Source organism: Euleptes europaea, chromosome 16 (assembly GCF_029931775.1).
Source record: "Euleptes europaea isolate rEulEur1 chromosome 16, rEulEur1.hap1, whole genome shotgun sequence".
Taxonomy (NCBI): domain Eukaryota; kingdom Metazoa; phylum Chordata; class Lepidosauria; order Squamata; family Sphaerodactylidae; genus Euleptes; species Euleptes europaea.
The window spans coordinates 40,387,936-40,415,774 of record NC_079327.1 but is presented as its reverse complement, the minus strand read 5'-3'; the positions used below and the strand labels follow the sequence as shown (position 1 = coordinate 40,415,774).

The 27,839-nt window shown below is 41.0% G+C and overlaps 1 protein-coding gene across 1 annotated transcript in view; it reads right to left on the bottom strand.

The window, feature by feature from the left end:
• The window catches only part of STS (steroid sulfatase), a 109,201-nt gene that overhangs the window by 4,900 nt on the left and 76,462 nt on the right, over positions 1 to 27,839 (bottom strand). The window contains exon 9 of the mRNA XM_056861862.1: positions 20,756 to 20,877. Within this exon, the coding sequence (XP_056717840.1) occupies positions 20,756 to 20,877 (122 nt within the window). The remainder of the gene's footprint in view (positions 1 to 20,755; positions 20,878 to 27,839) is intronic.

Sequence of the window (27,839 nt, the reverse complement as noted above, 5' to 3'; positions counted from 1 at the left end):
GCTCCGTTGCTTGAGAAAAGCAATGGAGCATTAATAGCTGCCTTTCTAATCATTACAGAAAAGTAAAGTGCATTAGTTAGATGCTGCATTAGTGGAATGACCAATATAATATGCTGTCAGACACAAAGAGTTGTCAGAGCTGTAATCTGTAAATTTGATGGACTGTTATAAGACTGGTCATTAAAATGAAGCGTGCCCGCTGTACTTCTCCCGACTGGTATATAATCTCAATGTGCCAGAAGAGAGCTGCATGGGTTGAATTAATCTTCCAGTAATTAATAATCCCTTTGTTCTGGTAAAGTCCTGTAAGAGTAAAGCCTCATTAGATACTGGGACTGTTAAATGCCATTCTTAAGTGAAATCTGCAATTATAAAGAAAGAATAAGGTGATTTTAACACTTTGATTACCTTCACATTGTTTTACTGCAGACCTCTGAAAACAGGGCTATTTTCTGAATGAGACATATGATTCAATAACCCATTCATGGCTTCAAACAGCTGTTCCCTAAGCTCTGTAAACTACTGTGTCATCTCCCTTCTGTCTCTGGATTTTTGGGTTGGGTTAGTCACTATGGTATCACAACACATGGCAATTCAAATGATTAAATAAGAAGGGATGTCACATATAAGGGGCTCTAATGCAAACACTACTGATTCATGTTCAGGTCTAGGAAAGGCTATGGTACTAAAGTGCATTTTTTAATGTTTTCAATTTAATGTCTACCTATGGTACCCTCAATGGTTTAATATTCCAATGGCATGTGTGCATTTTAGGAAGACATTGGTAGTAGGTGGGGCCAGGTAAGGCATTTGCCCAGCAAGGTTTCAGATTAACTTGGTCAGTGCAAGTGGCTCATGTTAAAAGATTGCCTATAGCAGCACCAAATATTATTTATCATTTATTTTATTAATCTGGGGATAAGTATATCCCAGCCACCATTAAACTGTTCAATGCCAAGGTTATGAGGCTGGTATCTGGACTGACGAAATAGGGGATTCCTTTGATCCACTCCTTCTTAAATGTTGACATTCCACCTATGAAATTCTGAATTTTGTAGTGGGGATGGCCCTCCAAGCCGAATTGGGACAATAATGTCTTGAAGCTTGGGTTTGGTTGAGGGCTATTTCTCTTAAAGTTAGAATTATACAGTTTGACACCCAAGAGGGCTATCTAAGCTTGATTAGAGAGGATTCTTATGTTTCCCATTGGGATAACCTTGTAGAGCAATAACTTCAGTTCCTCAGTCTTTCCTTGGACTCCCTTCATTCAGTCACTAGACAGGAAGCTATGAGCACAATTAAAAACACACACGTTTATTTAGGTATTACAACAATACATTATGTAGAGCACAATGTGTTTGTTCTGTTCAATTTGTCAGTATTCTTCCATCTGGCCATCTTTCTGACTACTGTTCATATTTGACTGTTCCTCAATATAGGCATGCCTTTATGTTGGCACACCTAAATGCCTTGCCATCTAGAGTTTTGCAAGGGAGGTATCCTAAGCAACCAAATTCTTTTAGACTATGAGACTGCGGTACAGGTTGTGTAAACATCCTGTATCACATCCCTATTTTTCTGAGGCTAGAAATCTTTTAATTTCTCCTTTAAAATCCACTCAAAAAATGTGAAAAATGCCATTAGGGAAATGAGACTTGCCCCCAGCCCCCCACATACCCAGCCCCTCATGCCATGCTACTATTTGCCCCAGCTTCTTCCCACTTCTGTAATTTCCTCACCCAACAGGGTGATTTGTGTCTCAGGGAAGTTCATGTTGGGATCAGTGTTGTTAGTTTTCACAGTGCTAATGGAACTCTGGCTTGGTTTTGCAGCAAAAGTGCTGTCAAGTCCTAACTGACTGATGATGACCCTGTCGGATTTTAAAGTGAAGAGACATTCAGAGGTGGTTTGTCATTGCCTGCCTCTGCGTGGGCTGAGAGAGTTCTGAGAGAATTGTGACTGGCCCAAAGCTTCATGTAGCTTCATGTGGAGGAGGGGAGAATCAAATCCGGTTCTCCAGATTACAGTCCATTGTTCTTAACCATTACATCACACTAGCTCTACGTTACAGATTAACAATATGTATTTCCATATGAGCTTCCCTGGTTATGGTTATTCTACCTTAGTGCCTTTCCACCTGGCCACTCCTGTCTTTTCAACATTCTTTACCTAGCCCTGTATGGCTGGTGTTAACATTAGTGCTGCAATGGAATACCTAATGGCATTCCGCCTTTGAAGATGCTTGCTTGGCTCAGTGCTTAGGGCACTTGTCTTGGGTGCAGGAGCTGTGAATTTAAGCCCTGCCTCTGCTTTGTGTCATGCTGCCAGTTGGACCATCACCAGGAGAATGGGTGTGCTTTGTCTTTTGACCACCATTCCTGGTCCCTTGCAGCTTGGGCCCATGCATCCCTCCTGACATGTGGGTGCTGTTGCCCAGTGGGCTATGGGGGGATGTGAAAGACTTTGCTGGGGATGATGTCATGTGTCCTCCACCATGTCTTGATTCTTGGGTCGAAAACACACGGTCGCTTTAGCCTCCTTTATGCCCTGTTTCAGCCAGGATTCAGCCAGGATCGAAAGCATGCGTTTTCACCGAACGTGCGTTCGATCCTGGCTAGATCCTGGCTGAAACAGGGATTAAAGCGACCATGCGTTTTTGACCTTGCTGTCCCCCTGCCTGGAAAATGGCAAGCTGGTTTCAGGCTGGGATTCAGGCACTCATCTGTGGGATACCCAGGGGTGCTTCTGTTGCTCCAGTGTTTTGCCTCTGTTGAGGTTGTGCAGTGTTGCTCCAGTGTTGTGCCTCTATTGAGGTTGTGCAACAACCTCTGTTGAGGTTGTGCTGGGTCTTTCCTCTCTGTTGTCTGGATCTCTACTGTGGGGGGGCATGACCTTGAGGGGCCATGGCTGCATTAGAAGGTGGTGGTTGGCTGCTCCTGTGTATGCCATTCAGAGGAATGTCATCAGGTGCCACTGCCTGATTGTTGCCAGGGACTCCAGTGTGTTCAAAGGGACATAGATTACTTTTTTCTCAAGTTCTTCCTAGTCCACTGATGGAGTTTTCCTAATTGGGCAGTACTGTAAGCAGATGGCAACTACAAGGCAAGCTTACATCTTTATCACATACAATTATCACAGCGATTCTGGACACAGGTTATCAGGAAGATGTCAACACTTATGGGCATCTGATCCCGTGATATCACTTATTGTATCATATTGCAACACTGCTTGCTAGTTAAGGTTATCAACAGTATTTGAGCACAGGAAAACACCTGTCATTAAGGCCTGTTACATGGATATTGTTTTTAATACAACTGGTACCCACATAATTAAAAATACAAATTAATTAATTGCTTTTCAACAGGCTTATTTCCTGGAATAGATAGAAGATGACCATCTGTCAAATAAGGCCAGAATGTGTTAGGATATGAGTAACTCTTACTCAGTGCTCAATAATGGTAATGCTGCTGACATCACAGAGCATAGCCAATGAAGTACCATATGACTTTTTCATGCTTGTCTAGAAAAACGCATTGCCCGAGAAAATAGCATTAGTAAAGCATGTATCAGTTGATTATGGGAATTTTTTCTTAGGCACCATCTTAACAATATCTGCTTAAGTTGGAAATGCTCTCCTCCCCTTTGACAGTTATATAATTTCACACTTACAAAGTAAAGTGCCCAAACGGCGTCACACACATTCAGCTGCAGCTGCTGTACAATGGCCATCAAAATGATAAATTAAAAAGTACAATGAGAAAGCTGAGCTGTACTCTTGTATTCTTGCCTCCTCCAGTGTTTTTGACTGACAAGGGCAATAAATGCGAGAAGAACCAAGCTAGGACTTTCTGTTACTTACGGTGCTTGTTGTTGCTTTGGCAAGCTACAGAGAAAACAAAAGCAAACTTAAACGGGGTCAAAAAACAGAATTGAAAAATATATATAATATTGTTCAAAAAAAGTGAAAAAACACATTTGAGGGAGAGTAGCAAAACATTGTGAAACTCATTTATGCCATAATAACCTAAGATGAGTGTTATTATTTGAAGATGCCAATAAAGGTACTGTATTGTACCTAAGATGCAGTAAGCTGTTCAAGTACAGAATACTTCTATTTATATAAATTTGCGTGGCCATGGGTCTACATCAAAACAGTCTCCCATACAGTTGCCCTTCCCCTGTGGGCTAGGGGGGCATTCAAACCACGTGCCTGTTGGGTTTGTGCTGTTGCTGCATCTTTCCTCCCTGCCCACTGGCTCTCTGTGGGGGGCGAGAGTGGCATCAAGTGGCAGCATATGGACAGGCAGGTGGGGATTGGTGGCGCCTGTGTGTGCCACTCATGGGAGCATCATTGGCTGCCGATGTCTGATTGGTGGATGTTGATGAGGTTGCTATGGACTCCAGCATGCTTGCTATGCCTTGTGGAGGGGTGTGGGTTCTTATTTTCCCCACAGAATGTCCATTGGCACTACCTTGGCGGTAGAAGCTGGCTGCTACCTCTGCAATGGTCCTCAAGATTGTGCAACTCATCAATGGTATCAGCTTTCAGGTTTTTCAGAATTTTCAGTATTTAGTTTTTAGGTTTATTATTGCATTTTGATTTTAACTTGATTTTATATGTCTCTCCTAGTCTGGTTTTTAAGGAAAAGCAATTAATGGGCAATGTTAAAAAAAATTAAAATTGTATTTACTCATTATCTTTTTATGTCTGCTGATCATCTAAATTAGTTTACATTGAACATCTGTGAATGATTCATATATTTTTTTCTTTTTAGCTTCAAAATAACTTTTACAATCTGTCACAAATATGTTTTACAGTGTGACAGCACCGCTGATATTTAAATAAAAAAGAATTAGCTTCTTTAAAACATCTGTGTTGATATATGATAATTCAGACCTGTCAACATTTCTTTCCCCTCACAGAATATTTCTGATTTACTCAGGATAGTTTTAATTCAAATAAATACTGGTAAATGTCTTTTTTTCTATGAAGAAAAGACAAAAACATTTCCCAGTCCTGTCAAACTCTTTCAGCACAATCATAAGCGGGGGGGGGGGGGGTGGCACTCAGGGAGCAGACTGACCCTTACACTAGGGTTGCCAACCTCCAGGTACTAGCTGGAGATCTCCTGCTATTACAGCTGATCTCCAGCCGATACAGATCAGTTCCCCAGGAGAAAATGGCCACTTTGGCAATTGGACTGTATGGCATTGAAGTCCCTTCTTTCCCCAAACCCCGCCCTCCTCAGGCTCCGCCCCAAAAACCTCTCACTGGTGGCGAAGAGGGACCTGGTAATCCTACCTTACACTGGTATATCTCCAAGTTAGCTGGTGCAAGGGCCAGTTATGCTGGCACAGGCCCCCAGCACTGCTGCGCTGCTCTTGGGTGACGGCACAGCCCCTCAATGGTTGGCCATCAGTGAAACTGAGGTACAGGCCCCTGCAACGATGTGGTTGTGGGTGGTTTGTGGGGTGTGGCCCGAGTGAGTTGGCTACCTAAGCCCTTTCAGCCTGGGAACACCCCTTGACAGAGGTGCAAAGCTGTGCCTTCAAAAATCAAAGAGTAGCCCACATACGCCTAGTGTAAGCAAAAAATCCCAATGCAGCAGCCACACTCATGACACCCAAAGCAGCTCCTGATGCTGACTATGGGTGCAACAATAATCTCCCTCCCCTGTGGAGGCCAAGCCCCCTCCCCAGCACCCAATTACGCCCCCCAAGCCCTACAAAAACCCCACTCATAAGGTAGGACGCTTCACAACTCACGAAGTAGGGTGTGTGGCAAAGGTCTCCATTTGACATCCCCCTGCCATATGGACCTAGAGCATATGGCAAAGCACTTTGGTGGTGGGAAAAGACCAGTGAGGGCACTTAACGCTACTGGGCAAGCACTGTGCACCAACATCCAAAGAGAACAAAGTCCACACTCTGCGGCTGGCCTCTCTCCATTCAGACTGCTGCTGCTCCATCAGTGGCTCTGCCTCAGATGCCTTCTGCCCCAGGAGAGGCTCCTTAGAGGTGGTCCCTGGATCACTCAGCCTCTACCCTCATTAGCTGTTCAATAAAATGTTGTTTTCTGTCACAACTGTGTCTCTGTCTGTGTGAGGGTTGTGTCATAGGGTGGTTGGGGACATTGTTTCTCAAGGTACAACCTTGGATGGCAGCAGAGTGGGGCAGCAGGCAATGGGTAGGTTGGAGGTGGGAGAGGCAGGCCGCAGCCTCCGGAACTGGGTGGTGCAGATGCTGGTGCCCCCGTTGATGCAAGGGACTCTGGCCCCTTGCCTGGGCCCTGCGCACAGGGCCCACAGGCAGCTGATCATACCTCTTACCCTCTCTACTGTGTGGGCAGCGATCAAGCAGGAGCAGCTGGAGACTCCGCTGTGAGTGGCAGGACGCTTTTTTCAGGGGTCCCCAGTGCACAGAAGAAAAGATGGTGCCTGTGACAGTGACTGCCAAGCACCTAGACTGCTGTCATGAGAGACATCGAGGAGGGACAGGTGTGCATCAAGAGGCTGCTGGAGAATCTGTCCGAGGCACTTTGGTGAGCAGAGGACACCTGCAACGGCACAGAGACTCCATGACATCTCCCCCTTCCCCTTTGGAGGTGAGGGCACCCATTGCTCCATGTGCACCAGGGAGGGGGATCACAGGGACCCTTCCCAACTGTCAGCTGCTCAAGGACTCAGGACTCAGAAACTTTAAGGGGGTGGTGTGTGTGTGCCGCAGACATGGAGCCAGGTGCTGATCTCTGGGGAGATCTCTAAGGAACTTACGAAGCCAGTTTGCAATGTTCCAGGGAAACAGTGCCATCTGGAAATCCCTAGCATCTATATATCTCTTGCAAAACAACTGTCATGGTTATAAATTTATATCAGTGACTCCATCCTACCCTGGTGATGGTGAGTGAGGGCCATCATTATTTGAATGGAGTGCAACTGTACTAGTACAAACAAAAAGTATCTGCACTTTGCAGTACGTGCTGTTGTTAGCATTCAATAGAGCATTGGGAAGCTGACATTTGGACACATACCTGGAGAAAATACTGTCGTCCTCCCATGCATACAACTCAGCAATGGGAAGAAAAAAATCACTCTGTTAGGGGCCCCTCTACTTTTCTACTTCTGCTATTACTTGTTAGCTTATCCCTTAACATTGGCTTGGAGTATACGTGCAGCTCTTACGTATGTGAATATGACTTGCATTCTATGGTTACACTGTATGTCATCTCCAATGGCCCAGCATCAGTGTAATAGCAACCTTGTTTATCTAAGTAAAAGTTCAGATGCAGGTCGAGTAGATTAAAAAAGGTAAAGGTCCCCTGTGCAAGCACCGGGTCATTCCTGACTCATGGGGTGACATCACATCCTGACGTTTGCTAGGCAGACTTTGTTTTACGGGGTGGTTTGCCAGTGCCTTCCCCAGTCATCTTCCCTTTACCCCCAGCAAGCTGGGTCCTCATTTTACCAAGGATGGAAGGCTAAGTCAACCTTGAGCCGACTACCTGAAACCAACTTCTGTCGAGATCGAACTCAGGTCGTGAGCAGAGCTTGGACTGCAGTAGTGCAACTTACCACTCTGTGCTAGTAGATTAGGCAGTACGATTTACTGAGCTGGGAGAAATAAAATCTCTTCCACAAAAGAGATTAATTAAAACTGAAACTGAGTAAGAATTGATGTCCATTATAACCGGGCTGTTCTGTATTAATGTAATCATAGCAAATGAAACTGTTGTTTCATTCATATAACATATAACAAATCATACAATTAACAACAATTTGGTATATTGAATGCTTGGAACTTATATTAATATTCTTTCTTTTTTTAACCGGACTCAGTGAGCTTTTCTCTTTGTTCTTGTCTTTGCATTTTAAGAGGCAAATGTGTAATACAGCACCTCTTGGCAAATATATACTAGTGCCTGTTTTTAAAAACAGAATAAAAGGTCAAGAGATTTAAATGGAATTCATTTTTAGGTAGACACAGGTCAACCCCTGGAGGAAAAATCAGTATTTGTGAATTTTATTCCTGTTTTATATGTTACGGCCCCATTTCATTTTAATATAAATTGAATAAAGGGGTTACTTTGTTTCTAATGCTTTCAATTTAAGTGTGGGCTTATAAAAAAATCCAGAGCAGGAAAAGACAGGCAAAGAAAGTTGTTTCCTCCTCCTCATCCCACCAGTGTTTACCATCTGGACATAACCAGCACTGGGGACCACACCATAGATCAACAACAGCCTTTTACTCAGTTTGGGAAGCAATTACTGCAGTGGCTGTTCAAGAACAGCCAAATAGCCCTCGGCAGCCCCTTTGCTGGAGCCAGGCACTTCGTAGCTTGAGCAGAAGTGCTGCAGAGCAGATATCTAGCTTCCATTATGGCTCTGAGAACGAAACAGATGAGAGCTTTCTCCTCCAAATGTTCCAAAGGATATTAGGAAGCTTTATTAGACTCATTAGTCTAAGCTCAGGGCATTGAATATCCTACAATAATATTGAGGGAAATGAGCTTTCTCATTCTAACAATAGCTTCAGCTGCTGAGGTCATTGCACAAACTTGCACTTGTTTGCTGTGGGAGAAGCTGCCTCAATAAATGTACACTATCTAGAGTCACCAACCTCAAGATGGGGCCTGGAGTTCTCCTGGAAAAAACAAATTATCTTCAGACTAAAAAAAAATCAGTTACCCTAGAGGAAATGGACCTTTGAGGTAGAACTATGGCATCACTTCCCCAAACTCTGCCCTCCCCAGCCATTGTGCTCCAAATTACCAGGAATTTTCCTAGTCACAGTTGGCAATCCTAGTGTCACAATCACATATCTCCCCCCCCCACCCACACACACACCATGCCTGCTATCCATGGCCAAATAACACACTTGGCTTTCCAGTAACAGAATTCATGTCACTTATAGAATAGCTTTAGGCTACAAGGAAATGACATAAAGTGCAAAGTGATGCATATTGGGGCAAAAAATCCAAACTTCACATATACACTGATGGGATCTCGGCTGGCAGCCACAGACGAAGAAAGAGATCTTGGGGTTGTAGTGGATCGCTCAATGAAGATGTCAACCCAATGTGCGGCTGCTGTGAAAAAGGTAAATTCCATGCTGGCCATAATTAGATGAGGAATAGAGAATAAAACTGCTGCTGTTATACTGCCCTTGTACAAATCTGTGGTGAGACCACACTTGGAATACTGTGTACAGTTCTGGTCACCACACCTCAAAAAGGATATTGCAGAGCTTGAGAAGGTGCAGGAAAGAGCAACCAAAAGGATCAGGGGACTAGAGAAACTGCCCTATGAGGAGTGGTTAAAGTACTTAGGGCTATTTAGCTTGGAAAGAAGGTGGTTAAGGGGAGACATGATAGAGGTCTATAAAATTATGCATGGTATTGAGAGAGTGGACAGGGAGAAGCTTTTCTCCCTCTCTCATCTCATCTGCTGAAGCTGGAGAGTGACATTCAAAACTGATAAGAGGGAGTATTTCCTCACACAACACATAGTTAAATTGTGGGACTCCCTACCCCAGGATGTGGTGATGGATAATAACTTGGAAGGCTTTAAGAGGGGAGTGGACATGTTCATGGAGGAGAGGGCTATTCATGGCTACTAGTCAAAATGGATACTAGTCATGATGCATACCTATTCTCTCCAGGATCACAGGAGCATGCCTATTATCTTGGGTGCTGTGGAACACAGGCAGGATGGTGCTGCTGCAGTTGTCTTGTTTGTGGGCTTCCTAGATGAACCTGGTTGGCCACTGTGTGAACAGACTGCTGGACTTGATGGATCTTGGTCTGATCCAGCATGGCCTTTCTTATGTTCTCTTACAAACAAACTTAGTTCTAAATATTGTCGAAGGCTTTCACGGTCAGAGTTCATTGGTTCTTGTAGGTTATCCGGGCTGTGTAACCGTGGTCTTGGAATTTTCTTTCCTGACGTTTCGCCAGCAACTGTGGCAGGCATCTTCAGAGTAATTTGTTAAACTTTTGCTTCTGTCTGGAAGTATGGCTGGTTAACCCCTGTTCCATTTTTCTGTAGGTGAGATTATCAATCTTGTCCAAATAATGGCTTCTCATTTTGTGGCTAGTATTGATATGTAAGGAAAACAACTCCTTGTCTGTGGCAGCAAGTTCTCTACGGGTAGTGTGAATTCTCTCTCGTAAGAGAGAGAGAGTAATTTAACAAATTACTCTGAAGATGCCTGCCACAGTTGCTGGCGAAACGTCAGGAAAGAAAATTCCAAGACCACGGTTACACAGCCCGGATAACCTACAAGAACCAATGAACTCTGACCGTGAAAGCCTTCGACAATATTTTGAACGCCTCTACGGGGAGGAAATATTTCAACAGACCCGGAGATTGGAAACACTTCGGAACAAGAAAGCACATCTACTTTGTTCTTTAACTTTTCTACTGCGATGCAGAGACACTGGAACCATTACCATCTAGAACGGGCTCTCTTACGAGAGAGAATTCACACTACCCGTAGAGAACTTGCTGCCACAGACAAGGAGTTGTTTTCCTTACATATCAATACTAGCCACAAAATGAGAAGCCATGATTGGGACAAGATTGATAATCTCACCTACAGAAAAATGGAACAGGGGTTAACCAGCCATACTTCCAGACAGAAGCAAAAGTTTAACAAATTACTCTGAAGATGCCTGCCACAGTTGCTGGCGAAACGTCAGGAAAGAAAATTCCAAGACCACGGTTACACAGCCCGGATAACCTACAAGAACCAATAAACTTAGTTCTGTTACCTAAATAAATGCTCATGGAAATTTAGCATGCATTTCTTGTATTTCTCTGACAGTTGGACTCACCACATCACTAATGACTGATGCTATTTTCTTCTCTCTACTGCCTGTTGCATGTATGCACCACTTTTGTTGAATATCCAGGTAAGGCATATGCATATATGATGTAAAACAGGGAAATAAAAGCTTATTTCTTTTAATAAAATAGAGGTTTCTATTGTAGATAAGGTATCTTGATTTAAAACCAGTGATACTGTTGGTGGTAAAATCAATTGCCTCAGCATTTACCAGCATCACAATAAGAGTATCAAAATAATATTAGAGTTGTTGGGTATTTATGCTACTTCGTTGTTCAAAAGAATTTTTATGAGACACAAAAGAATTTGTTATACAGGCTTAGTCAGCAGTCTTGCAGTTTGTTTATATTAACTATTTTTGTCCACAATAAGAATAAAATAGAGCTTGGAAAATGTGATTCAATGGTCATTTATATTAGTGTAGACTCATTTGCTCCAATGTGTCTACAGCTCTATAAATGTCTATTAAATGACCCCCACCCCCAAGTTTGAAAGATGCAAACGTCTCTCGTAACCACAGTTCTGCTTCTTATCGGGTGGCTTCTCTCCTTGCAATGAAGTTGTCATAGCAATACATTTTTAATAACTCTGATTCATAGGCCAATAATGTCCCAGAGCTTTTGCTCATGGTATTTTAAAACACTTTTATTTTAATTTTTCAACCATAACAGAAAAAAGAGCATCTGAGACCAGAGTTATACTAGGGCTGGCCAGACATAGATGCTAAAAAGATTCGTGGTATAAGTTGTCTACAAAGGAGAATTCCAATGCATGTAGCTCCCATTATTTCCGCATTAGGAAGAGACAAGGTGCACCTGGTATCAATGTCCTACCTATGCAGTTATAAAGGTATAGAGTCTGTATCCAGTAAATTGTTCTACAATGAGTGCAAATGTATGGTGGCATATGGGGAGGAACACATTGTCTTCTATGTTTAATGGCTTATTTATGTTCTTGGTTCTTTTAATGGCTGCATGGTTTTACTGTATTCTTTGATTGTGAGCTGTCTTAAACAGGTCTCTGGAGAGGAAGCATTTAACTTAAAAAAACAAATAAATTAAATAGCCTGCTTATCTATATCTGATGATTCAGGTCATCATCATCATCATTATGATTATTACTACTATTACTATTTTTATTAATATTTTTATCCTGCCCTCATCCTCAGACAAAGCCGGGATGGGACATGTGAAAGATATTTTCCATCTAGCACCCATAAAGCTCTTTGTCCTCCCCCCCCTTTCCAGCTTTGTTCCTGTTCTGTTAATAACACTTTTCAGATGTCCTAGTTATGTGCCTAAAGAATGCATATCTAGGCAATACTGAATAAATGGGGGCTGGTTCAAATGTTAGTACTCTCACATACGTGGTAGAGTATGGGTTGAGTGTCAGGAATACGTGTATGCACTAACTGGTGTAGGAAATTACATGTAATTGTCTTACAACAGCTAGTCTTCAAACTGACTAGAAGAAACCTGAGTGGTATGGAGAATCTGATGTAACAGATATCAGATGCTTTGGAACAGTATCCAGAATATTATCAAATTCAATATATGTAGAGGCAAACTGTCTAGAAAGCCAAATTAACATCATTTTAAAAAATAGGATCTGAGGAAGTTAAAAAATTACAGGCCTGTAACATTGATTAGGATTCACATTATTAAGCTAAAATTACTACAAATATACGAAAACAGTCTTGCCTAGTCATCTTTATCAAACTAACTGTTCGAAAGTGTCCATAAAATGATGATGTAGCAAATATTTACTTCCCAAAGTTTTTGACAAAGTCTCTCGCTAAAAATTTACAAGTAAACAGTAGCCATGGAACAAGATGTGAGGCCTTAACAATGTTTAAAAAGGAAGAAGAAAGTACAGATTAACAGTTTTAACAAAAGAGAGGTATTAGCAGTAGGGTCTGCATTGGAATCAGTACCATTTTTGTTTTCCATAAATGTTCTGGAGTGAGGAGAGAACAGTGAAATAGCCATTTGAGGATGACACCAAATTAGTAAGGACATCAAAACCCCAAGTAGGCCATGCTTTTGCTCAAGACATCTCTCCAAATTGAGTTAACTGTCAACAAAATACAAAATGCTATTCTATGTAAACTGGGTTTGGAATACTGTTATAGACCTAGTTGTTCCATCTTGAAAAGGGCATCAAAGCTTGGAAAAGTGCATAATAGGACAAACAATAGGGATTGAAGCACCAACCATACAAGGAAGAGCTAACATGTCTGGGGCTTTTAAATTTACCACACACACACGCACACACACGCACAGACACACTATTACTAAATGGAACATAAAAGAGGTTTACAGAATTATGAAAGATGTGGAGCAAGTAGATAGATTTTTTTCTTCTATTCTTATAATACTAAGACACACAAAAAATGTGCTCTTCACACAGTGCATAAATAATATGAAATTGTGGTCACGAAAAGTAGAGGATCTGCTTGGCATGCACAAGGTTCCAGGTTCAATTCCTGGCAACTCCAGTTAAAGGATCAGGGAGTGGGTGATGTTAAAGACCTCAGCCTGAGACCCTGGAGAGCAGCTGCCAGCCTGAGTAGACAATACTGACCTTGATGGACCAAGGGTCTGATTCAGTATAAGACAGCTTCATGTGTTCAGGATAGGTCTATCAATGTCTGCAGAATAGATCTATTATTTGTTATAAGCCATGATGGGTAACCGCAACGCCTATGCTTTGAAGAAGTGCCTCTCTAACACTAATTGCTGGGCATCTGAATATAAAATCGGAGGAGCCAAGATGGCGACCGGATAGTAGCTGCAGTCTTATGCTCCGCAAGTACAACAATATTTTCTTTCTCCTTATCCCTTATTCATGCCACCTGGACTATTTCTGCATACTGCTGGGAGAGTTAGACAGCTTCTGCATTTGTGTTTTGGTTGGACGGACTTAAACTCTTATCAAGTTTAATATGGGAGGTGGGAAACGCCCAAGGGAACAGGAGGAAATATCCTCTCCTCCTGCCAGCAAACAGACAACAATAGCTGACTACTTTCCCTCAAGGAACGTTACAGTTTTTAATGTGCCTACTGCGAATCGGTTTACTCCTCTGGAAGTCAACATAAATGAGGAGGACAGTGTTGGTGTAGATGAAGATGTAAATAACTCAGCTGTTCCCTTTAAGGATTCAGATAAAAACGAAGAGCAGATGGAACAGGCCGAAGTTATTCTGAAACTTTCTGAATTAACGGCTAAAACAGTTGATATTATTTTTGCCCATCTTGGTAACATCACAGCTGATTTAAAAAAGCTTATGCAAATGGTACAATCTCTAACTGATAAGATGCAGACTCTATCGAAACATAAGGAACACCCTAATTATCCTTGGCTTTCACCCCTTACCTCAGCAACTGTAAGTAGGGCTCCTGAAGAGTCAGCAAAGAGGGAAATTGAGAGGAAACAGCAATGCAAAATTTGCCAACAACTACTGATTCTTCAACCTCATAAGATTTGCTTAACAGTTCCATGGTGGCAAGTACCCTCTGTATTTGTAAACAGTTTACAAATACAGAGGGTACTTGCCACCATGGAATTCTAAATATCTGGCCACCAAACATCTGAGTGAGTTGCTCAGTATGAGTGGCCCCAATATAGACATTACTTGGGCTGAAACTGTAAGCAACTGGAATCAGGCCCAGAGAATTATGCTGACCTTCAAGAGTTCAAGAATTCCCTCAACGTTGCTGAGACAAAAGGATATGCTGAATAGTAAAGGAATTTTTCCAGTAAGAGCCTTTTCTAACTTACTGATTACTCCCCTCCTCCCAAACCAGCAGACTGTTTGTGGGAGAAAGAAATGGGACTTTGAGACGGGAATGCTTCAGCAGGATTTGGCCTTGGTGCCTATTCCAGCTGAGAGAAACCACACTACCCAGGCAGAGATGGATAAAAACCCTATTGAAGAGAAATCACCAGTAACTCATACCAGTCTGGATTGTAAGGAGCTTAACAACATGATGGAAGAGGAAATACTCAATATCTTTCCCTCTCTCTCAAGAGTTGATCAAGAGGATATCATTAACGGGCTGGATGAGTTTAGGAGTAATTTATTGAAAATGGGGGATGTGCCTGTGAACCAGATTGATCTCCAATCAACTGAGGACATCCTGCAGTGCTCCTACCAACCAGTGCTCCCAATCATCTCCCCGCATTTTAATGAGGGAAAGGCATGTATTGAGCCTCAGCAGAGGGATGAAATTGAATTACCTTCGATACATCCCATAAATGCTGTTATGAACTGGTGTGTTGGTAAAAACGGTTCAATATACATAGACTCATCTGGACAACTGGATATGATATCTGCCGACTGACTGGATGGGGCATTACTACTGAACTCTGGAACTGCACCACAGACTCTTTCATTGGTCTCCTGGAATGTTATGGGTTGGGAGGCAAGGATTAGGGATCAGGATACATATAATTTTTTAACTAAACTTGATTTTATACTTGTACAAGAGACCTGGTGTTTACATACTCCAATACTTAATGGTTTTAAAACATACGATTTAGCGGCTGATCCCTCCTCTCATGGTAGAGCAAAAGGGGGTCTGGGGATTTTAGTTTCCACAGCCCTGAATATTAGAGTTGAAGTTTTAGCTCCTTACTTGAAGCTTGCTATGGCTGTGGTCATATTTTATAAGCAGATATCTTATTTAATTATTAATATATACTGTCCCCCTTTTAAAACTAAATCTCAAATTGAGACTGTATGGGCGGGGCTTGAGGCTTACATAGGACATCTTATAAAGGTCAATTCGACAACTTATGTGATCATTGGCGGGGACTTTAATGCCAGGATGGGAAGGGATGACAATAGCTTACACATGAAATACAAGGTTTGCTTTCCCGAAATTAGGAATCCAGTTCTTCCATTTCCTAGATCCTCCAAAGATTTAAAATCAAATTATGCCGGATACAGGATGACACAGATGGCAAACAGCTGCAAATTTTTAATTTTAAATGGCTCATACCCTAACGACCATCTGGCGGAATTTACTTATTGTTCAGGAACTAGGAAGAGTGTTATAGATTATATTATGGTATCTGACAACTTTGTCCAAGCTGTTGAATCCTTTGAGGTGTCCTCTTTTTATGATAGTGATCACTTACCACTTATCATGATGTTTGAATCCCCAGATATTAACCTGCGCATTATAGAAACACACAAAGAGACCCTTACTTACGAGAGAAAACACTGTAGAGTCAGGTGGAATGATAGAACTGATAAAAGTATTAAAGAACTCCTTCAATCGGGTCCTCTAAATGCCTTAGCTCAGAGATTACTAGATGATGAAAACATTGACACACAGCTAGAATGCTATGAACAGATAACGGATGAAATATACAAAGTGATTACTAAGCCTAACTATATACTTAAAAAGAGGATAAATGTACACTCCAAAACCTGGTTTGACAGTGAATGCAGGGAAGCCAAGAGGGCCCTTAGTGCCACCTATATTAAATATCGATGTAGTGAGAATGAGGCCTTGATGGGGGTAATGAAGAGCTTAAAGTATCATTATAAAGCCCTCATCTGTAAGAAAAAAAAGGAGTCAATGGAGTTAGCTTGGCAACAGCTAACACAAGCAATAAGGGATAAAAACTCATCGTTATTTTGGTCCTTGACCTCGAGCCGTTTAACCAATTCCGCTATGGCGTTCAATAATACTATTCTACCTGAAGCATGGGAAAAACATTTTAGATCCCTCTACTCTAGCTTGGAGAGCTCAGCCCCCTCCACTGAGAACTTGAATAGTGTCCCATGCTGGCCCCCTGTGCAATATGCAGAGGTGAGGAATCTTATAAGTACACTAAAGAACGGTAAAGCTCCGGGAAGTGACTTAATCTCTGCAGACCTAATTAAAAGGAATGTGGAATGGTGGACACCCCTCCTGGCCGCACTATTCACTGCAGTTGATAGAACAGGTAGGATCCCTCCTGATTGGGGCCTAGCAATAATTGTCCCTATTTATAAGAAAGGTTGCAAAGAAAACCCAGCCAATTATAGACCTATCAGTCTATTAAACATAATTAGTAAGTTGTACGCAAGACATCTGCAATGGAAATTTAGAGATTGGTTAGAACAGGAAAATTGCCTTTCAGAAGAACAAGCCGGATTTAGAGAGGGTCGCTCATGCTTGGACCATTGTATGATTATGGAGCATTTAATAGCTAAATACTCCTCTAAATCAACGGTCTCCCTATATACAGCATTTATTGATCTTAAGTCAGCTTTCGATTCTGTGTCTAGAATCATCCTATGGGAAAAACTGGAAGCAACCAATATAGATAGGCGACTGTTATTTCTGATTAGAGCCCTGCATGAAAACACCTCTATTAAAATAAGATGTAATCCCCAGGGTCAGCTGACCAAGGAAATAAGAACACTAAAGGGAGTGAAACAAGGCTGTATATTGGCTCCCTTACTGTTTAACTTCTACATTAATGATCTTGTGGATTATTTGAGAAGTCCAGCGTTTCATCCCCCTAAGTTAGCTGACAAACACCTACATCTTCTTCTTTATGCTGATGATACAGTAATATTATCTAGAACTCCCATTGGTCTCAGAAGGGCCCTCCATGCATTTAACCAGTACTGTAAGGAGAACTGCTTGGAGATCAATTATTCAAAAACAAAAATAATGGCCTTTGCTAAGAGGCCAAAAAAACACTCATGGCGTATAGACACTACCCCGATAGAACAGGTACATACCTATAAATATCTAGGTGTAACTTTACAAGAGTCTGGTTCGAAGAATGCCCACTTAGCCCATGTCTCACTGAATGCTCAGATGAGTGCGGGGGCTATTCAAAGATTTTATTGGTCTAAGGGGGGTAGGAATGTGGCGGCCGCTATTAAGCTTTTTAATATGAAATCCTTGGCTCAATTATTATATGGAGCCCCACTCTGTATAATGGCAAATAAGATGTTACTTGAAAAAACTCAATCTAAATTTTTAAGAAATATCCTCCAAGTATCTACTGGAGTGTCAAATGCTGCCATTCGACTGGAGGTTGGAATGGTTACGGTCGAGGCTAGAGTTTGGATCGCTGCCATTTTTTACTGGCTTAAGCTGATTTACTTCCCTGGGCGACTTGTTTCACTCACCCTGGCAGATACCTTTGTCTCCCCTTGGAGTAAGATGATTGAGCAAAAACTGAGCTACTATGGCCTGTCGAAACAACTTTACAAAACAAATGACTATGCTCAGGCAAGAGAAATTGTTAAACTCCGTATATTGGATGTCGAAAGACAGCACGATATGAATAGGCTAAGGAGCCCTCTTTATGATATAAGTGGGTTGAATAGGGTGGTCATGATGCCATAAGTTATTGGATAACCAGGAATATAGGAGGATTTTTACCTTGTTAAGATATAACATGCTACCCACAGCTGTTCTAGAGGGAAGATATAGAGGCGTGCCATATGGAAGTTGTCTATGTGAGTGCGGTGATGGCTCTGTAGAGACTTTAGAACATATTCTTTTTGAGTAGAATATATAGGCAGATTAGAGAATCCCTGATTGTGCCTATAATTGCATGTTACCCTCATGAAAATAGAAGGTCTCTTCTTTCAATCCTGCTATCGGATAAGCAGCAGGAGATTACCTGTAAAGTTGCCAAATTTGGTTGGCTGGTTCTTAAAATTAAGAAAAGGGGGAGTGGAGTATAAAGATGCCTTATGTAAATTCGTATTTTAATAAGATGTTTATTGGCAGTATGTAAGCTATTTTACTTATGGATTAATTGTGTTCTTATTTGTATTCTGGTCTATGACTGTTTTAAATAAACTTGACTTGACTTGAATATAAAATCTGTTGAAATAAGTGAGATTTGTTTTTGTGCAATCGTATTTAGGACTAAGACCAGACTAAAAGTAATGCAACTTGCACAACTGCTGCCCAAAAAAGAAAAAAAGAAGTCAAAAATTTAGCTCCCACTACATCCTTAGTAATATCTTGTACCCATGCCCTGATGACATGACATTTCCCATTTCCTCACCTGCATGTTTGACAATCAATGATTGGAGGAAGGCTGGGAAACAAAAAGTATCATGATTGAAAAACAACTTAGTTCTACTAGATATTACTGAAGGTGAGGCATGAGTTGGAAACATGACTGGTGTTTTGGGCAGAAGTTGTATGTTTTGCCTAATATTGAATTGTAAGGGCTTTAAATTCAAAGGTTTATTCTGACTTGTTCACTTACAAAATAACTGCACATAACTGACCATAATTTTATGCCGTACTTGCCAACCGTACCCCGTGAAATCAGTCGGGCATCTTAAGGAACAACTGAAAAAAGTTGGAATGCAGCTCACAGTTCTATCATATAGAGTCCCTGTGAATACCCATGGTAATGCTGATAAAATCAGCCACACATCACAGCGAGCAAGCTAGAGAAGTGTAAAGAGCCTTTCTCTATGCAACTATAGCTTGCAGGAAGAAGATAAGCAGCATGGAAGAACTTTGGGCACCTTGAGAATATTCTTTATGGATGCTCTTCTATTGTGTCCAGAAAAAAGGTATTTGTGAAGATTGGTACCAGACAAGAAACCAGTCAATCAAGTTCTTTCTGGGGGCCAGCAGCATAAATGTTTTACATTAAAATGGTACCACCAAATTGTATTCTGAAGAGGCATGGACTCCATTCTCCTATGCCTGCATTCTGCCCTTTGTGACTGCCTTATTCTGCTGTATGTCTAGATGCAAGTGTGAGTGGAACACTGTGCATATTAAGTATGAAGACTATTCTTTGAAATTTGCCATTAATGACTATACAGCTTTTCCCACAGTTATAAAGGGTGGCTCATAACACTTCAGTCAGCAATGTTCACATTTTTTCATCATATATAGAATGAGATCAAAGGAAAGAGGCCCATAACCCTTTTAAGATGTCCCAAATCATGTATGCTGTACATGTGTAGAGGGGAATGGGATCGCATAGTACTGGTTCTGGATGTCTATGCATAAAGCTGAATATCTGCCACTGATAGTGCATACATAGGCTTAATATATAGGGTTAATACACATTCAAAACCCACACAAATGCACTTATACATATGTTAGGCTCACTGCAGATATCTGGCTGGATGTGATCCCTCTGCATATGTGCAGCATGCACTACTTGAACTCTGAACAGTGATTACCTTATCACCTCTGAAGAATCATTCTTTCACATGGATTTTCATGGGACAGTAATGGCCTGAAACTAATGGAATATGTGATAGAAGGGGAAACCAGTTGCTAGATAAAACACACCCATCACTAGAAAAAAGATAAGTTATTTAACCTTTGGTTCACATTTTCAATGTTCATAGCACAAAAGGTTTCTTTTAAGTTGGTGGTGTTTTTTATGATCTGTGAATTGTCCCAGGACTTCATATCCTTTGTATTTGATATCTTTCAATAGTATAAATACATATAAGCTGTAAAAGGACATCAGGAAATCCTACACAGAAAAATCAGTAAGTAAACATTCCTGGGCTAAATGGACCAATGGTCCCACAGTGCGGGGCATCTTCATATGTCCTATTAGCTAGGAATGCTATTAAGGTCTTAACATAAGGTCACATGATATGTTAATATGTTTGTCCATCTGCCCCAATGCTTTCAAAATGTTTGTTGATGCCAGAGTTTTAGCATAAATGATAATGGAAAACTTTGTTGCACTGCATCAAACTAATTGTTTGATACCGAACTGTATAGTAACAGGCTTTTGTCCTAAGATAAAAGAAGAGATGAAAGGAATATGAAGAAGGGTTGGACACTTAAAGCAATTTATCTGAAACTATAGCCCAAGTCCCACCCCCACCATTCTTTTCAAGTTGTAATAAAAGTTACATAAAATATTTAAAATGTGAACAGGCAATTTGACTTACTGTTTCCTGGATGCCAGCGCACTGCATTTAAATGTGCATTACAGTAATGGAAGAGAAATTCATGCTTGGATCGGACAGCATTGCCTTGAAGCAGGGGCATCAGATCATGTCCATCAATAATTCTATATAAAAAAAGCATTTTAAAATGAGAACAAGGATTCCATGTGTTTCCTAGTGAAAAGAAATATTAATTATGCATTTCCATTTCTAACAAATGACATTGCAAAATCAACACTGTGTCTTTTGGCCTCTGCCACATTGCGTTGCATCAAATTTGTTTGTTATTCAGTATACACCAAGGTAGCCCCATGCTGGCAAAAGCTGGGAAATTTGGGGGATTGTGGCTGGGGATGGTGACATTTTGGGGAGGGAGATCACTTCCTAACTAAAGAAATGTGCCACTCTAGGAATTTCCCCAATATCAATGGTCTTTACTATAAAAATTGGGGAAATTTCTAGAGTGGCACAGAGGAACAGATATCACTTTCGGTTGGAGGGTTCCTGGACATTATGTCATTTCTGTGTAACATGCTAGAAATTCCACCAATCTCTGTGGTCTTTAACATAGAGATTGGGGGAAATTCCTACAGCATCCCAATCAATGCTATCCTCTCTCTATTTTTTCTCCCACCACTAAAATGAGTGAGAATGGGGGCCTAAGGATGGGAGACTGCAAATGGCAAAGAGTAACCCTACTATGTACACAATAGTCTTGGCTGTTCTTTTATCATTCCTGTTTGATATCTGTATGTTACAAATATAATGGTGAGAGCATGCTGTTTATGTACTTCCATGTCTTAGAACAACCTGTCCACCCCCAGCCCAGGACATACACACAATCTGGATTGATAACTATGGCATGAAAAACACATTGTTCAAGGATAGATGACTGATTGTGCCTGATTTTTCTTGACCAGATTACAATGGCAATACTAACTTCATTTATTTGAGAGTAAACATTAATGAACTCAGTACAATTTACCATTGAATAAAACAAATAGCATCATGCCATTTCTTTAGTTAAGCTTTGAGCCCTGTTCCTATCATAAATGCAGAGTTATAACAAAATAGAAGTGCTACACAACTCCTCCAGGAAATTATATTTCAAAATGGGTTGGGAATGACCTAGTAAAATATATTTAAACCTACATGGGCTACTTGTTGTAATTCTCTTTAATTCTGCCACAAATTTAGTATGGTGAGTATTATACATGAACCAGGTATATTCAACCCAAATGAAACCATACTAAGAAAAAAAAATGGGATTACTGGGCAGGAAGATGTCCACTGCCCCTGCATTGATTTCACCTGCAGTGTTACCCCAACCTACAGAGGAAGAGGAAGAAGTGTGGGAACAGGGAATCTGTGTTTCACATAGCACAATATGTGTGAATGTGCGAAGTCTTGCTTGGAGCTTGAGCAAATTTGTGAGAGCCTTAATTTTTGTCTTAAACCAAAGGATTTTATCCTAGAATACATATAACGGAACCTCTATCTCTTTCACTACTGGAGCAGAAGATGCTCCCAATACTAAATTCACCAGGGGATTTTGCCTAATGAGAAAGTTGGGTCTTTAGCATAAAGAATAATTCCTCAGTAAAAACCTTATCAATAGAACTTCATTGACTCTATCCTGGAGAGTTTAATGAGGCTTTTTCATAGGCATAGGGAAGTGTTATTTGTGGTTTATGGCTCAAGTTAAAAATTAAAGGTAGTTCTGTTCCCACCCCCCTTTTCCGGTGATATTCTCAATAAGCTGCTAGTTACGGGGGAGAGGGGGAGAGGCTCTTTTACCCTGAGATTTTCTTGCTGTTAATTTTAATTGATGACAACATTTTATTTCATTAGAGGATGTTTGACAGTTATTGTTAGCTGCCTTGGGTCTTCCTTTCAAACAGGAAGACAAGATACACATAAATAAAGTAAAAACCCTTTCCCCTCTTGTCACTTTTTAACTGAAAATCACTGTTGCCAAACACCTTTTTCATTGAAAGAGGCAAAGATATAGAAATGCTGGATCTTACTCCCTGCAGGTTAAAAAGTTGTTTGAAGAGGCTATTTTTGACTGGAAAACACCAGAAGGATGGATTAAACAGCCTTTCATCATCTATCCCAATCCACAAATGCTGAAGCTGATTTTAAATTGAAAAAAAAAAAGAATTTAGAGAGCGGGGGGGGAATGTAACTGACTGCAAGATGAAGCTTTTGTCAAGGTACATAAGGGACTAACATTAGAAGTAATTATCTTCAGAGTAGTGACTAGTGAGTCCCTTATATGGTTTCTAGCCTCAGGTGGGGGATGGATATCTCCTAGAATTACAACTGGTCTCCAGATGACAGAGACCAGTTCCCCTGGAGAAAATGATTGCTTTGGAGGGTGAACTCTATGACATTATAACCTGCTGAGGTGCCTCCCCTCCCCAAACCCTGCCTTCCTCAGGCTCACCCCCAAATCTCCAGGAATTTTCTGGCCTGTAGTTCAGAGAATCATAGAATCATAGAGCTGGAAGGGACCACCAGGGTTATCTAGTCCAAACCCCTGCACAATGCAGGAAATTCACAACTACCCCCCCACACATCCCAGGGACCCCTACTCCATGCCCAGAAGATGGCCAAGATGCCCTCCCTCTCATGATCTGCCTAAGGTCATAGAATCAGAATTGCTGACAGATGGCCAGTGGAGGTAATTAGTTAAACAAGATCTCCCCCAGTTCAGTCAAAGCCACTCTGGAGGAAAAGGTGCTAGGTATTCTGACAATATTTTTTTAAGCTGAAAATGGAGCAGCTCAGACAAGTCTGTGTGTTTGTGCATGATTGTGTTGCTAGGGGAAGGAACAAAAAGGAATATTTCACACCCACAGATAGTAATGGGGAATACTATAGCATGAATTATCTTAGATCTTGGTTACCAGCAACATATCCTTACACTTAAGGATTTTTTCTAGTTCTCTCATGGCTGCCCTTCCCAGTCTCAATCTCCTTCTAATTTCTTAGTTGCAGTTTCCTTTTTGGTTGATGATGTAGCCAAGGAATGGAAAATCTTGAACAATTTCAATTTCTTCATTGTCAACCTTGAAGTTCTGGATAGGGATGTGCATATCGATAAACCCGAACCGAAAATAAACTTGAAATTAGCAGTTTCAGAAATATTCAGGTTTCGGTTTTACTGAATGCCAAAACCTGGGGATCACCCTGAAGTCAAATAGGCAATTCCTGGAAAAGCCGAATAAACATAAATATTCCGCTTTTTCGGCTTTGACTTTACCCAGGCTTTTCTCTATGATAATTATTTTAATGAGCTCTAGAGGAGGCATTTTTGGAGGCAGAGTTCCTGAATTTTCAGGGTAGCTTCAAGAGATTCTCCTTACATGAACCCCGACGTTTGGTGATGATTGGGTCAGGGGGTCTGATATTATGGGATCCAGAATGGGTTGGGGCATAAACTTGAATGATGGTTATGTTGATAGGCTTTCCATGATTGATAATATCTGATTGATATTATTCGGTCAGATGTTGCATTATAGACCCTGAATGTTTGTGCTACATCTCACCTCACTATTAGAGCAACTCTGTTTCTTCTGTGTTTCTCATTTCCCAAGTAAAACACTTTGCACTTTTCTGACTACTGGGAAGAAGCAGTAGTGGAAAGTTACATCGACAGAGGATGTTTAATAGATAATGGCAGTGCCACTTCAACTAACCCTGGTTAGTAAAGTGCAGAAGAAGGCAATGGTAAACCACTTCTGATCAAGGTAAGAACCTTGAAAACCCCATGATGAGACAATAAAAAATGAACAAAATATATAGTGCTGGAAAATGGAACCCCCAGGTTAGAAGGCACTCATTCAGCTACTGGGGAAGAGCAGAGGATAAGTAAAAATAGAACTATTCTTAATGATACAACTGGACTAAAGCCAAAAGGATGTTCAGTTGTTGCTGCAAATGGATGTGAAAGGAAAGTCCAAAGCTGTTTGACACATATGATAGAAATACAGAATGTGAGAAGTATGAATGAAGGTAAGCTCAAAATCATAAAATGAGAAATGGAACGTTTAAACATTGCAGTTCTGGGAGTGAGTGGACTAAAGTGGACTGGATTAGGGCACTTCCAGTCAGAAAATTATGAAGTGTTTTATTCAGGAAAATGAGAAACAGAAGAAATGGCGAACCTGTCCTGTTATCCCATGACTACATAGTTTACTCAGGAGTCTGTTGTGAGGTACCTTGTCAAAAGCCATTGTCTACACACTTGTTCACTTACTCAAAAAAATCTAAAAGATTGGTGAGACAGAACGTCCCTTTGTAGAAGCCAAACAATGAGTATTGTTAGCATGGTGTCCTATATAAACGTATTGCTGTATATCTTGGATAAATATATGGACTCTACTTAAGCATAACTTATGTAGCTCTAAGTAAGAATTTTGTGTTTCAGGATTTGGCACCTTTAAATTTGAAATACAGTATATAGTAAATCTACCCTAAAACATGCTAGCTGGAACAAGAGAGGGGGAAAGACACTCAGAATTTAGGAAAATCCATTTTAAATTTGCATGATGTAAATTAACACCAGGATGGTATTACTTTAGATTGGGGGGGGGGGGGAGGTCACAGCTGGTGATTTATTGACTGTATATAAGAAAGAGCAGAATGATGCTGGCATCATGCCTAAGCATCTACAGCTTGATCAAAAGGAACATGTAAGGTAGGTAAGAAAGTGATGTCAGGAAGAAAAACCATCTTCTTTAGCTAAGGAAAGTAATTAAAACACTGCCACCAATGAATGATAAGAACACTTGAAAGACTTGTGGGAAAGACCTGGAAGTTCAGCTGTTTAGCATGTTGTGAAAATGATGAAGTAGTGCTTAAGATGAAGAATACTTCTGTTGTGCCCAATATGTCCATAAGAAAGTAATAGGGGAGGCATTAGGTTAACATTTTTTCATTTCTATACTGCATTTTTTTTTCCAGATTCCTGTTACATCTTGACAGAATAATGGCATGGATTCAAAGATGCCCTTATGTGAGCAAATTTTCCTGTTAAAGCTGTATGTTTCTGTGCCATGTCCCATGGGCCAATAACCCATAGAAACAGATTTTTTAAAACTGAGAGACCATTGGAATATCAAGGTCAGGCCTGTCTACTCCGACTGGCAGCAGTTCTTCAGGGTTTCAGGCTGAGTTCTTTCACATCTGATCCTACTGTCTCATCCTCTAACTGGAGATTTCTGACAATTTCAGCTGATGGTTCACTGAGAAGCACACTTAAGATAGCAATGGCAAACCACCTCTGCTCTTTTCTTGCCTTAAAACCTCCACGTGAAGGGTCACCATAAATTGGTTGTGACTTGAAGGTACTTAATTATTATCCAACCCAACATCCTGTCTATACTAACAAAATGAAGCTAAGCCATGGACCACTCAAATCATCAAGGCTCTAATGCATCTGGGTGCTAGATATTGACACCTATTAGACAATTTATTTTTTACAATCAAAGGTTATTTTGGCACAGTACATAATATGGGAAGAACATAAGAACATAAGAAAGGCCCTGCTGGATCAGACCAAGGCCCATCAAGTCCAGCAGTCTGTTCACACAGTGGCCAACCAGGTGCCTTTAGGAAGCCACAAACAAGACGAGTGCAGCACCACCATCCTGCCTGTGTTCCACCGCACCCAAAATAATAGGCATGCTCCTCCGATACTAGAGGTATGCAGCATGACCAGTATCAATTCTAACTAATAACCATGAATACCCCTCTCCTCCATGAATATGTCCACTCCCATTTTTCAGCAATCGCTTTATCCTCCCTTAGAGTTCCTTTACTCCCATTGTCATCCAATGGTCCAACCGCTTCCCTAGCTGGTTTCCTACTCCTAATATACTTAAAGAATTTCTTATTGTTTGTTTTGATGTGTTTAGCAATAAGCCCCTCAAGATCTTTTTTTGCATCTCTAATTATCTGCTTGCATTTCTTTTGTGCAAGTTTGTGTTTGCTTCTGTTCCCCTCGTTTGGGCAAACCTTCCAGTCTCTGAAGGAAGACTTTTTTTCTCTAATTGCTTCCTTCACCTTACCCCTTAGCCATGGTGGTGACCTCTTGGACTTATTACTACCTTTCCTGACCTGCGGTATACAAGTTAGCTGAGCCTCTAGTAATGTGGACTTGAGTAACCCCCAAGCCTTTTCAAGAGATTTAACCCTCTTAACCGTTCTTTTCAACTTCCTCTTTACTCTTTACCAGTTTTCTCATTTTAGAGAAGTTCCCTCTTTTAAAGTCAAAGGTAATTGTATGAGATTTCCCAGTCACTTTCCCACTTACATCTAAATTAAATTTGATGCCATTGTGATCACTATTGCCAACTGGCTCAACTACATCCACATCCCGCACTAAGTCACCGGCAGCACCAGAGTATTAAATTCAGGATCGCTTCCCCTCTGGTTGGGTCTATGACCAACTGTTCAAGGGCACAGTCATTTAGGATGTCTAAAAATTTTATCTCTTTGGCTTGTCTGGAGCATACATTTATCCAATCAATATGAGGGAAGTTTAAGTCTCCCATTATTACTACTTTATTACCTTTACATGCTTCCCTAATTTCATTCTCCATCTCAAGATCACCCTGAGCCATTTGGTCAGGGGGCCGGTAGAACATCCCCAGTACTAAATCTCTTTTGGGGCCCGGAATCGTCACCCATAAGGATTCTGTGGACGAGTCTGCCCTTTTTATGGTCTCTAGCTTATTAGGCACTATGCCTTCCTTGATATACATAGCAACACCCCCTCCAATACGCCCTTCCCTGTCATTTCTATACAGTTTGTAACCAGGGATGACTGTATCCCACTGGTTCTCTCCCCTCCACCAGGTTTCTGTAATGGTCACTATATCTATGTTTTCTCTTAAAACAATGCACTCTAATTCTCCCATTTTTGCTTGGAGACTTCTAGCATTAGCATAGAAACACCTCCACACTTTTCTCTCTTTCGACTTGCCTGACATGTGCCTTTGGGCATCTTTAAGTGGCTATCCATCTTTTTTTTCCCATTCCCTTTCATGTCTAAGTAATTCCTATGTGGGCAATCTGA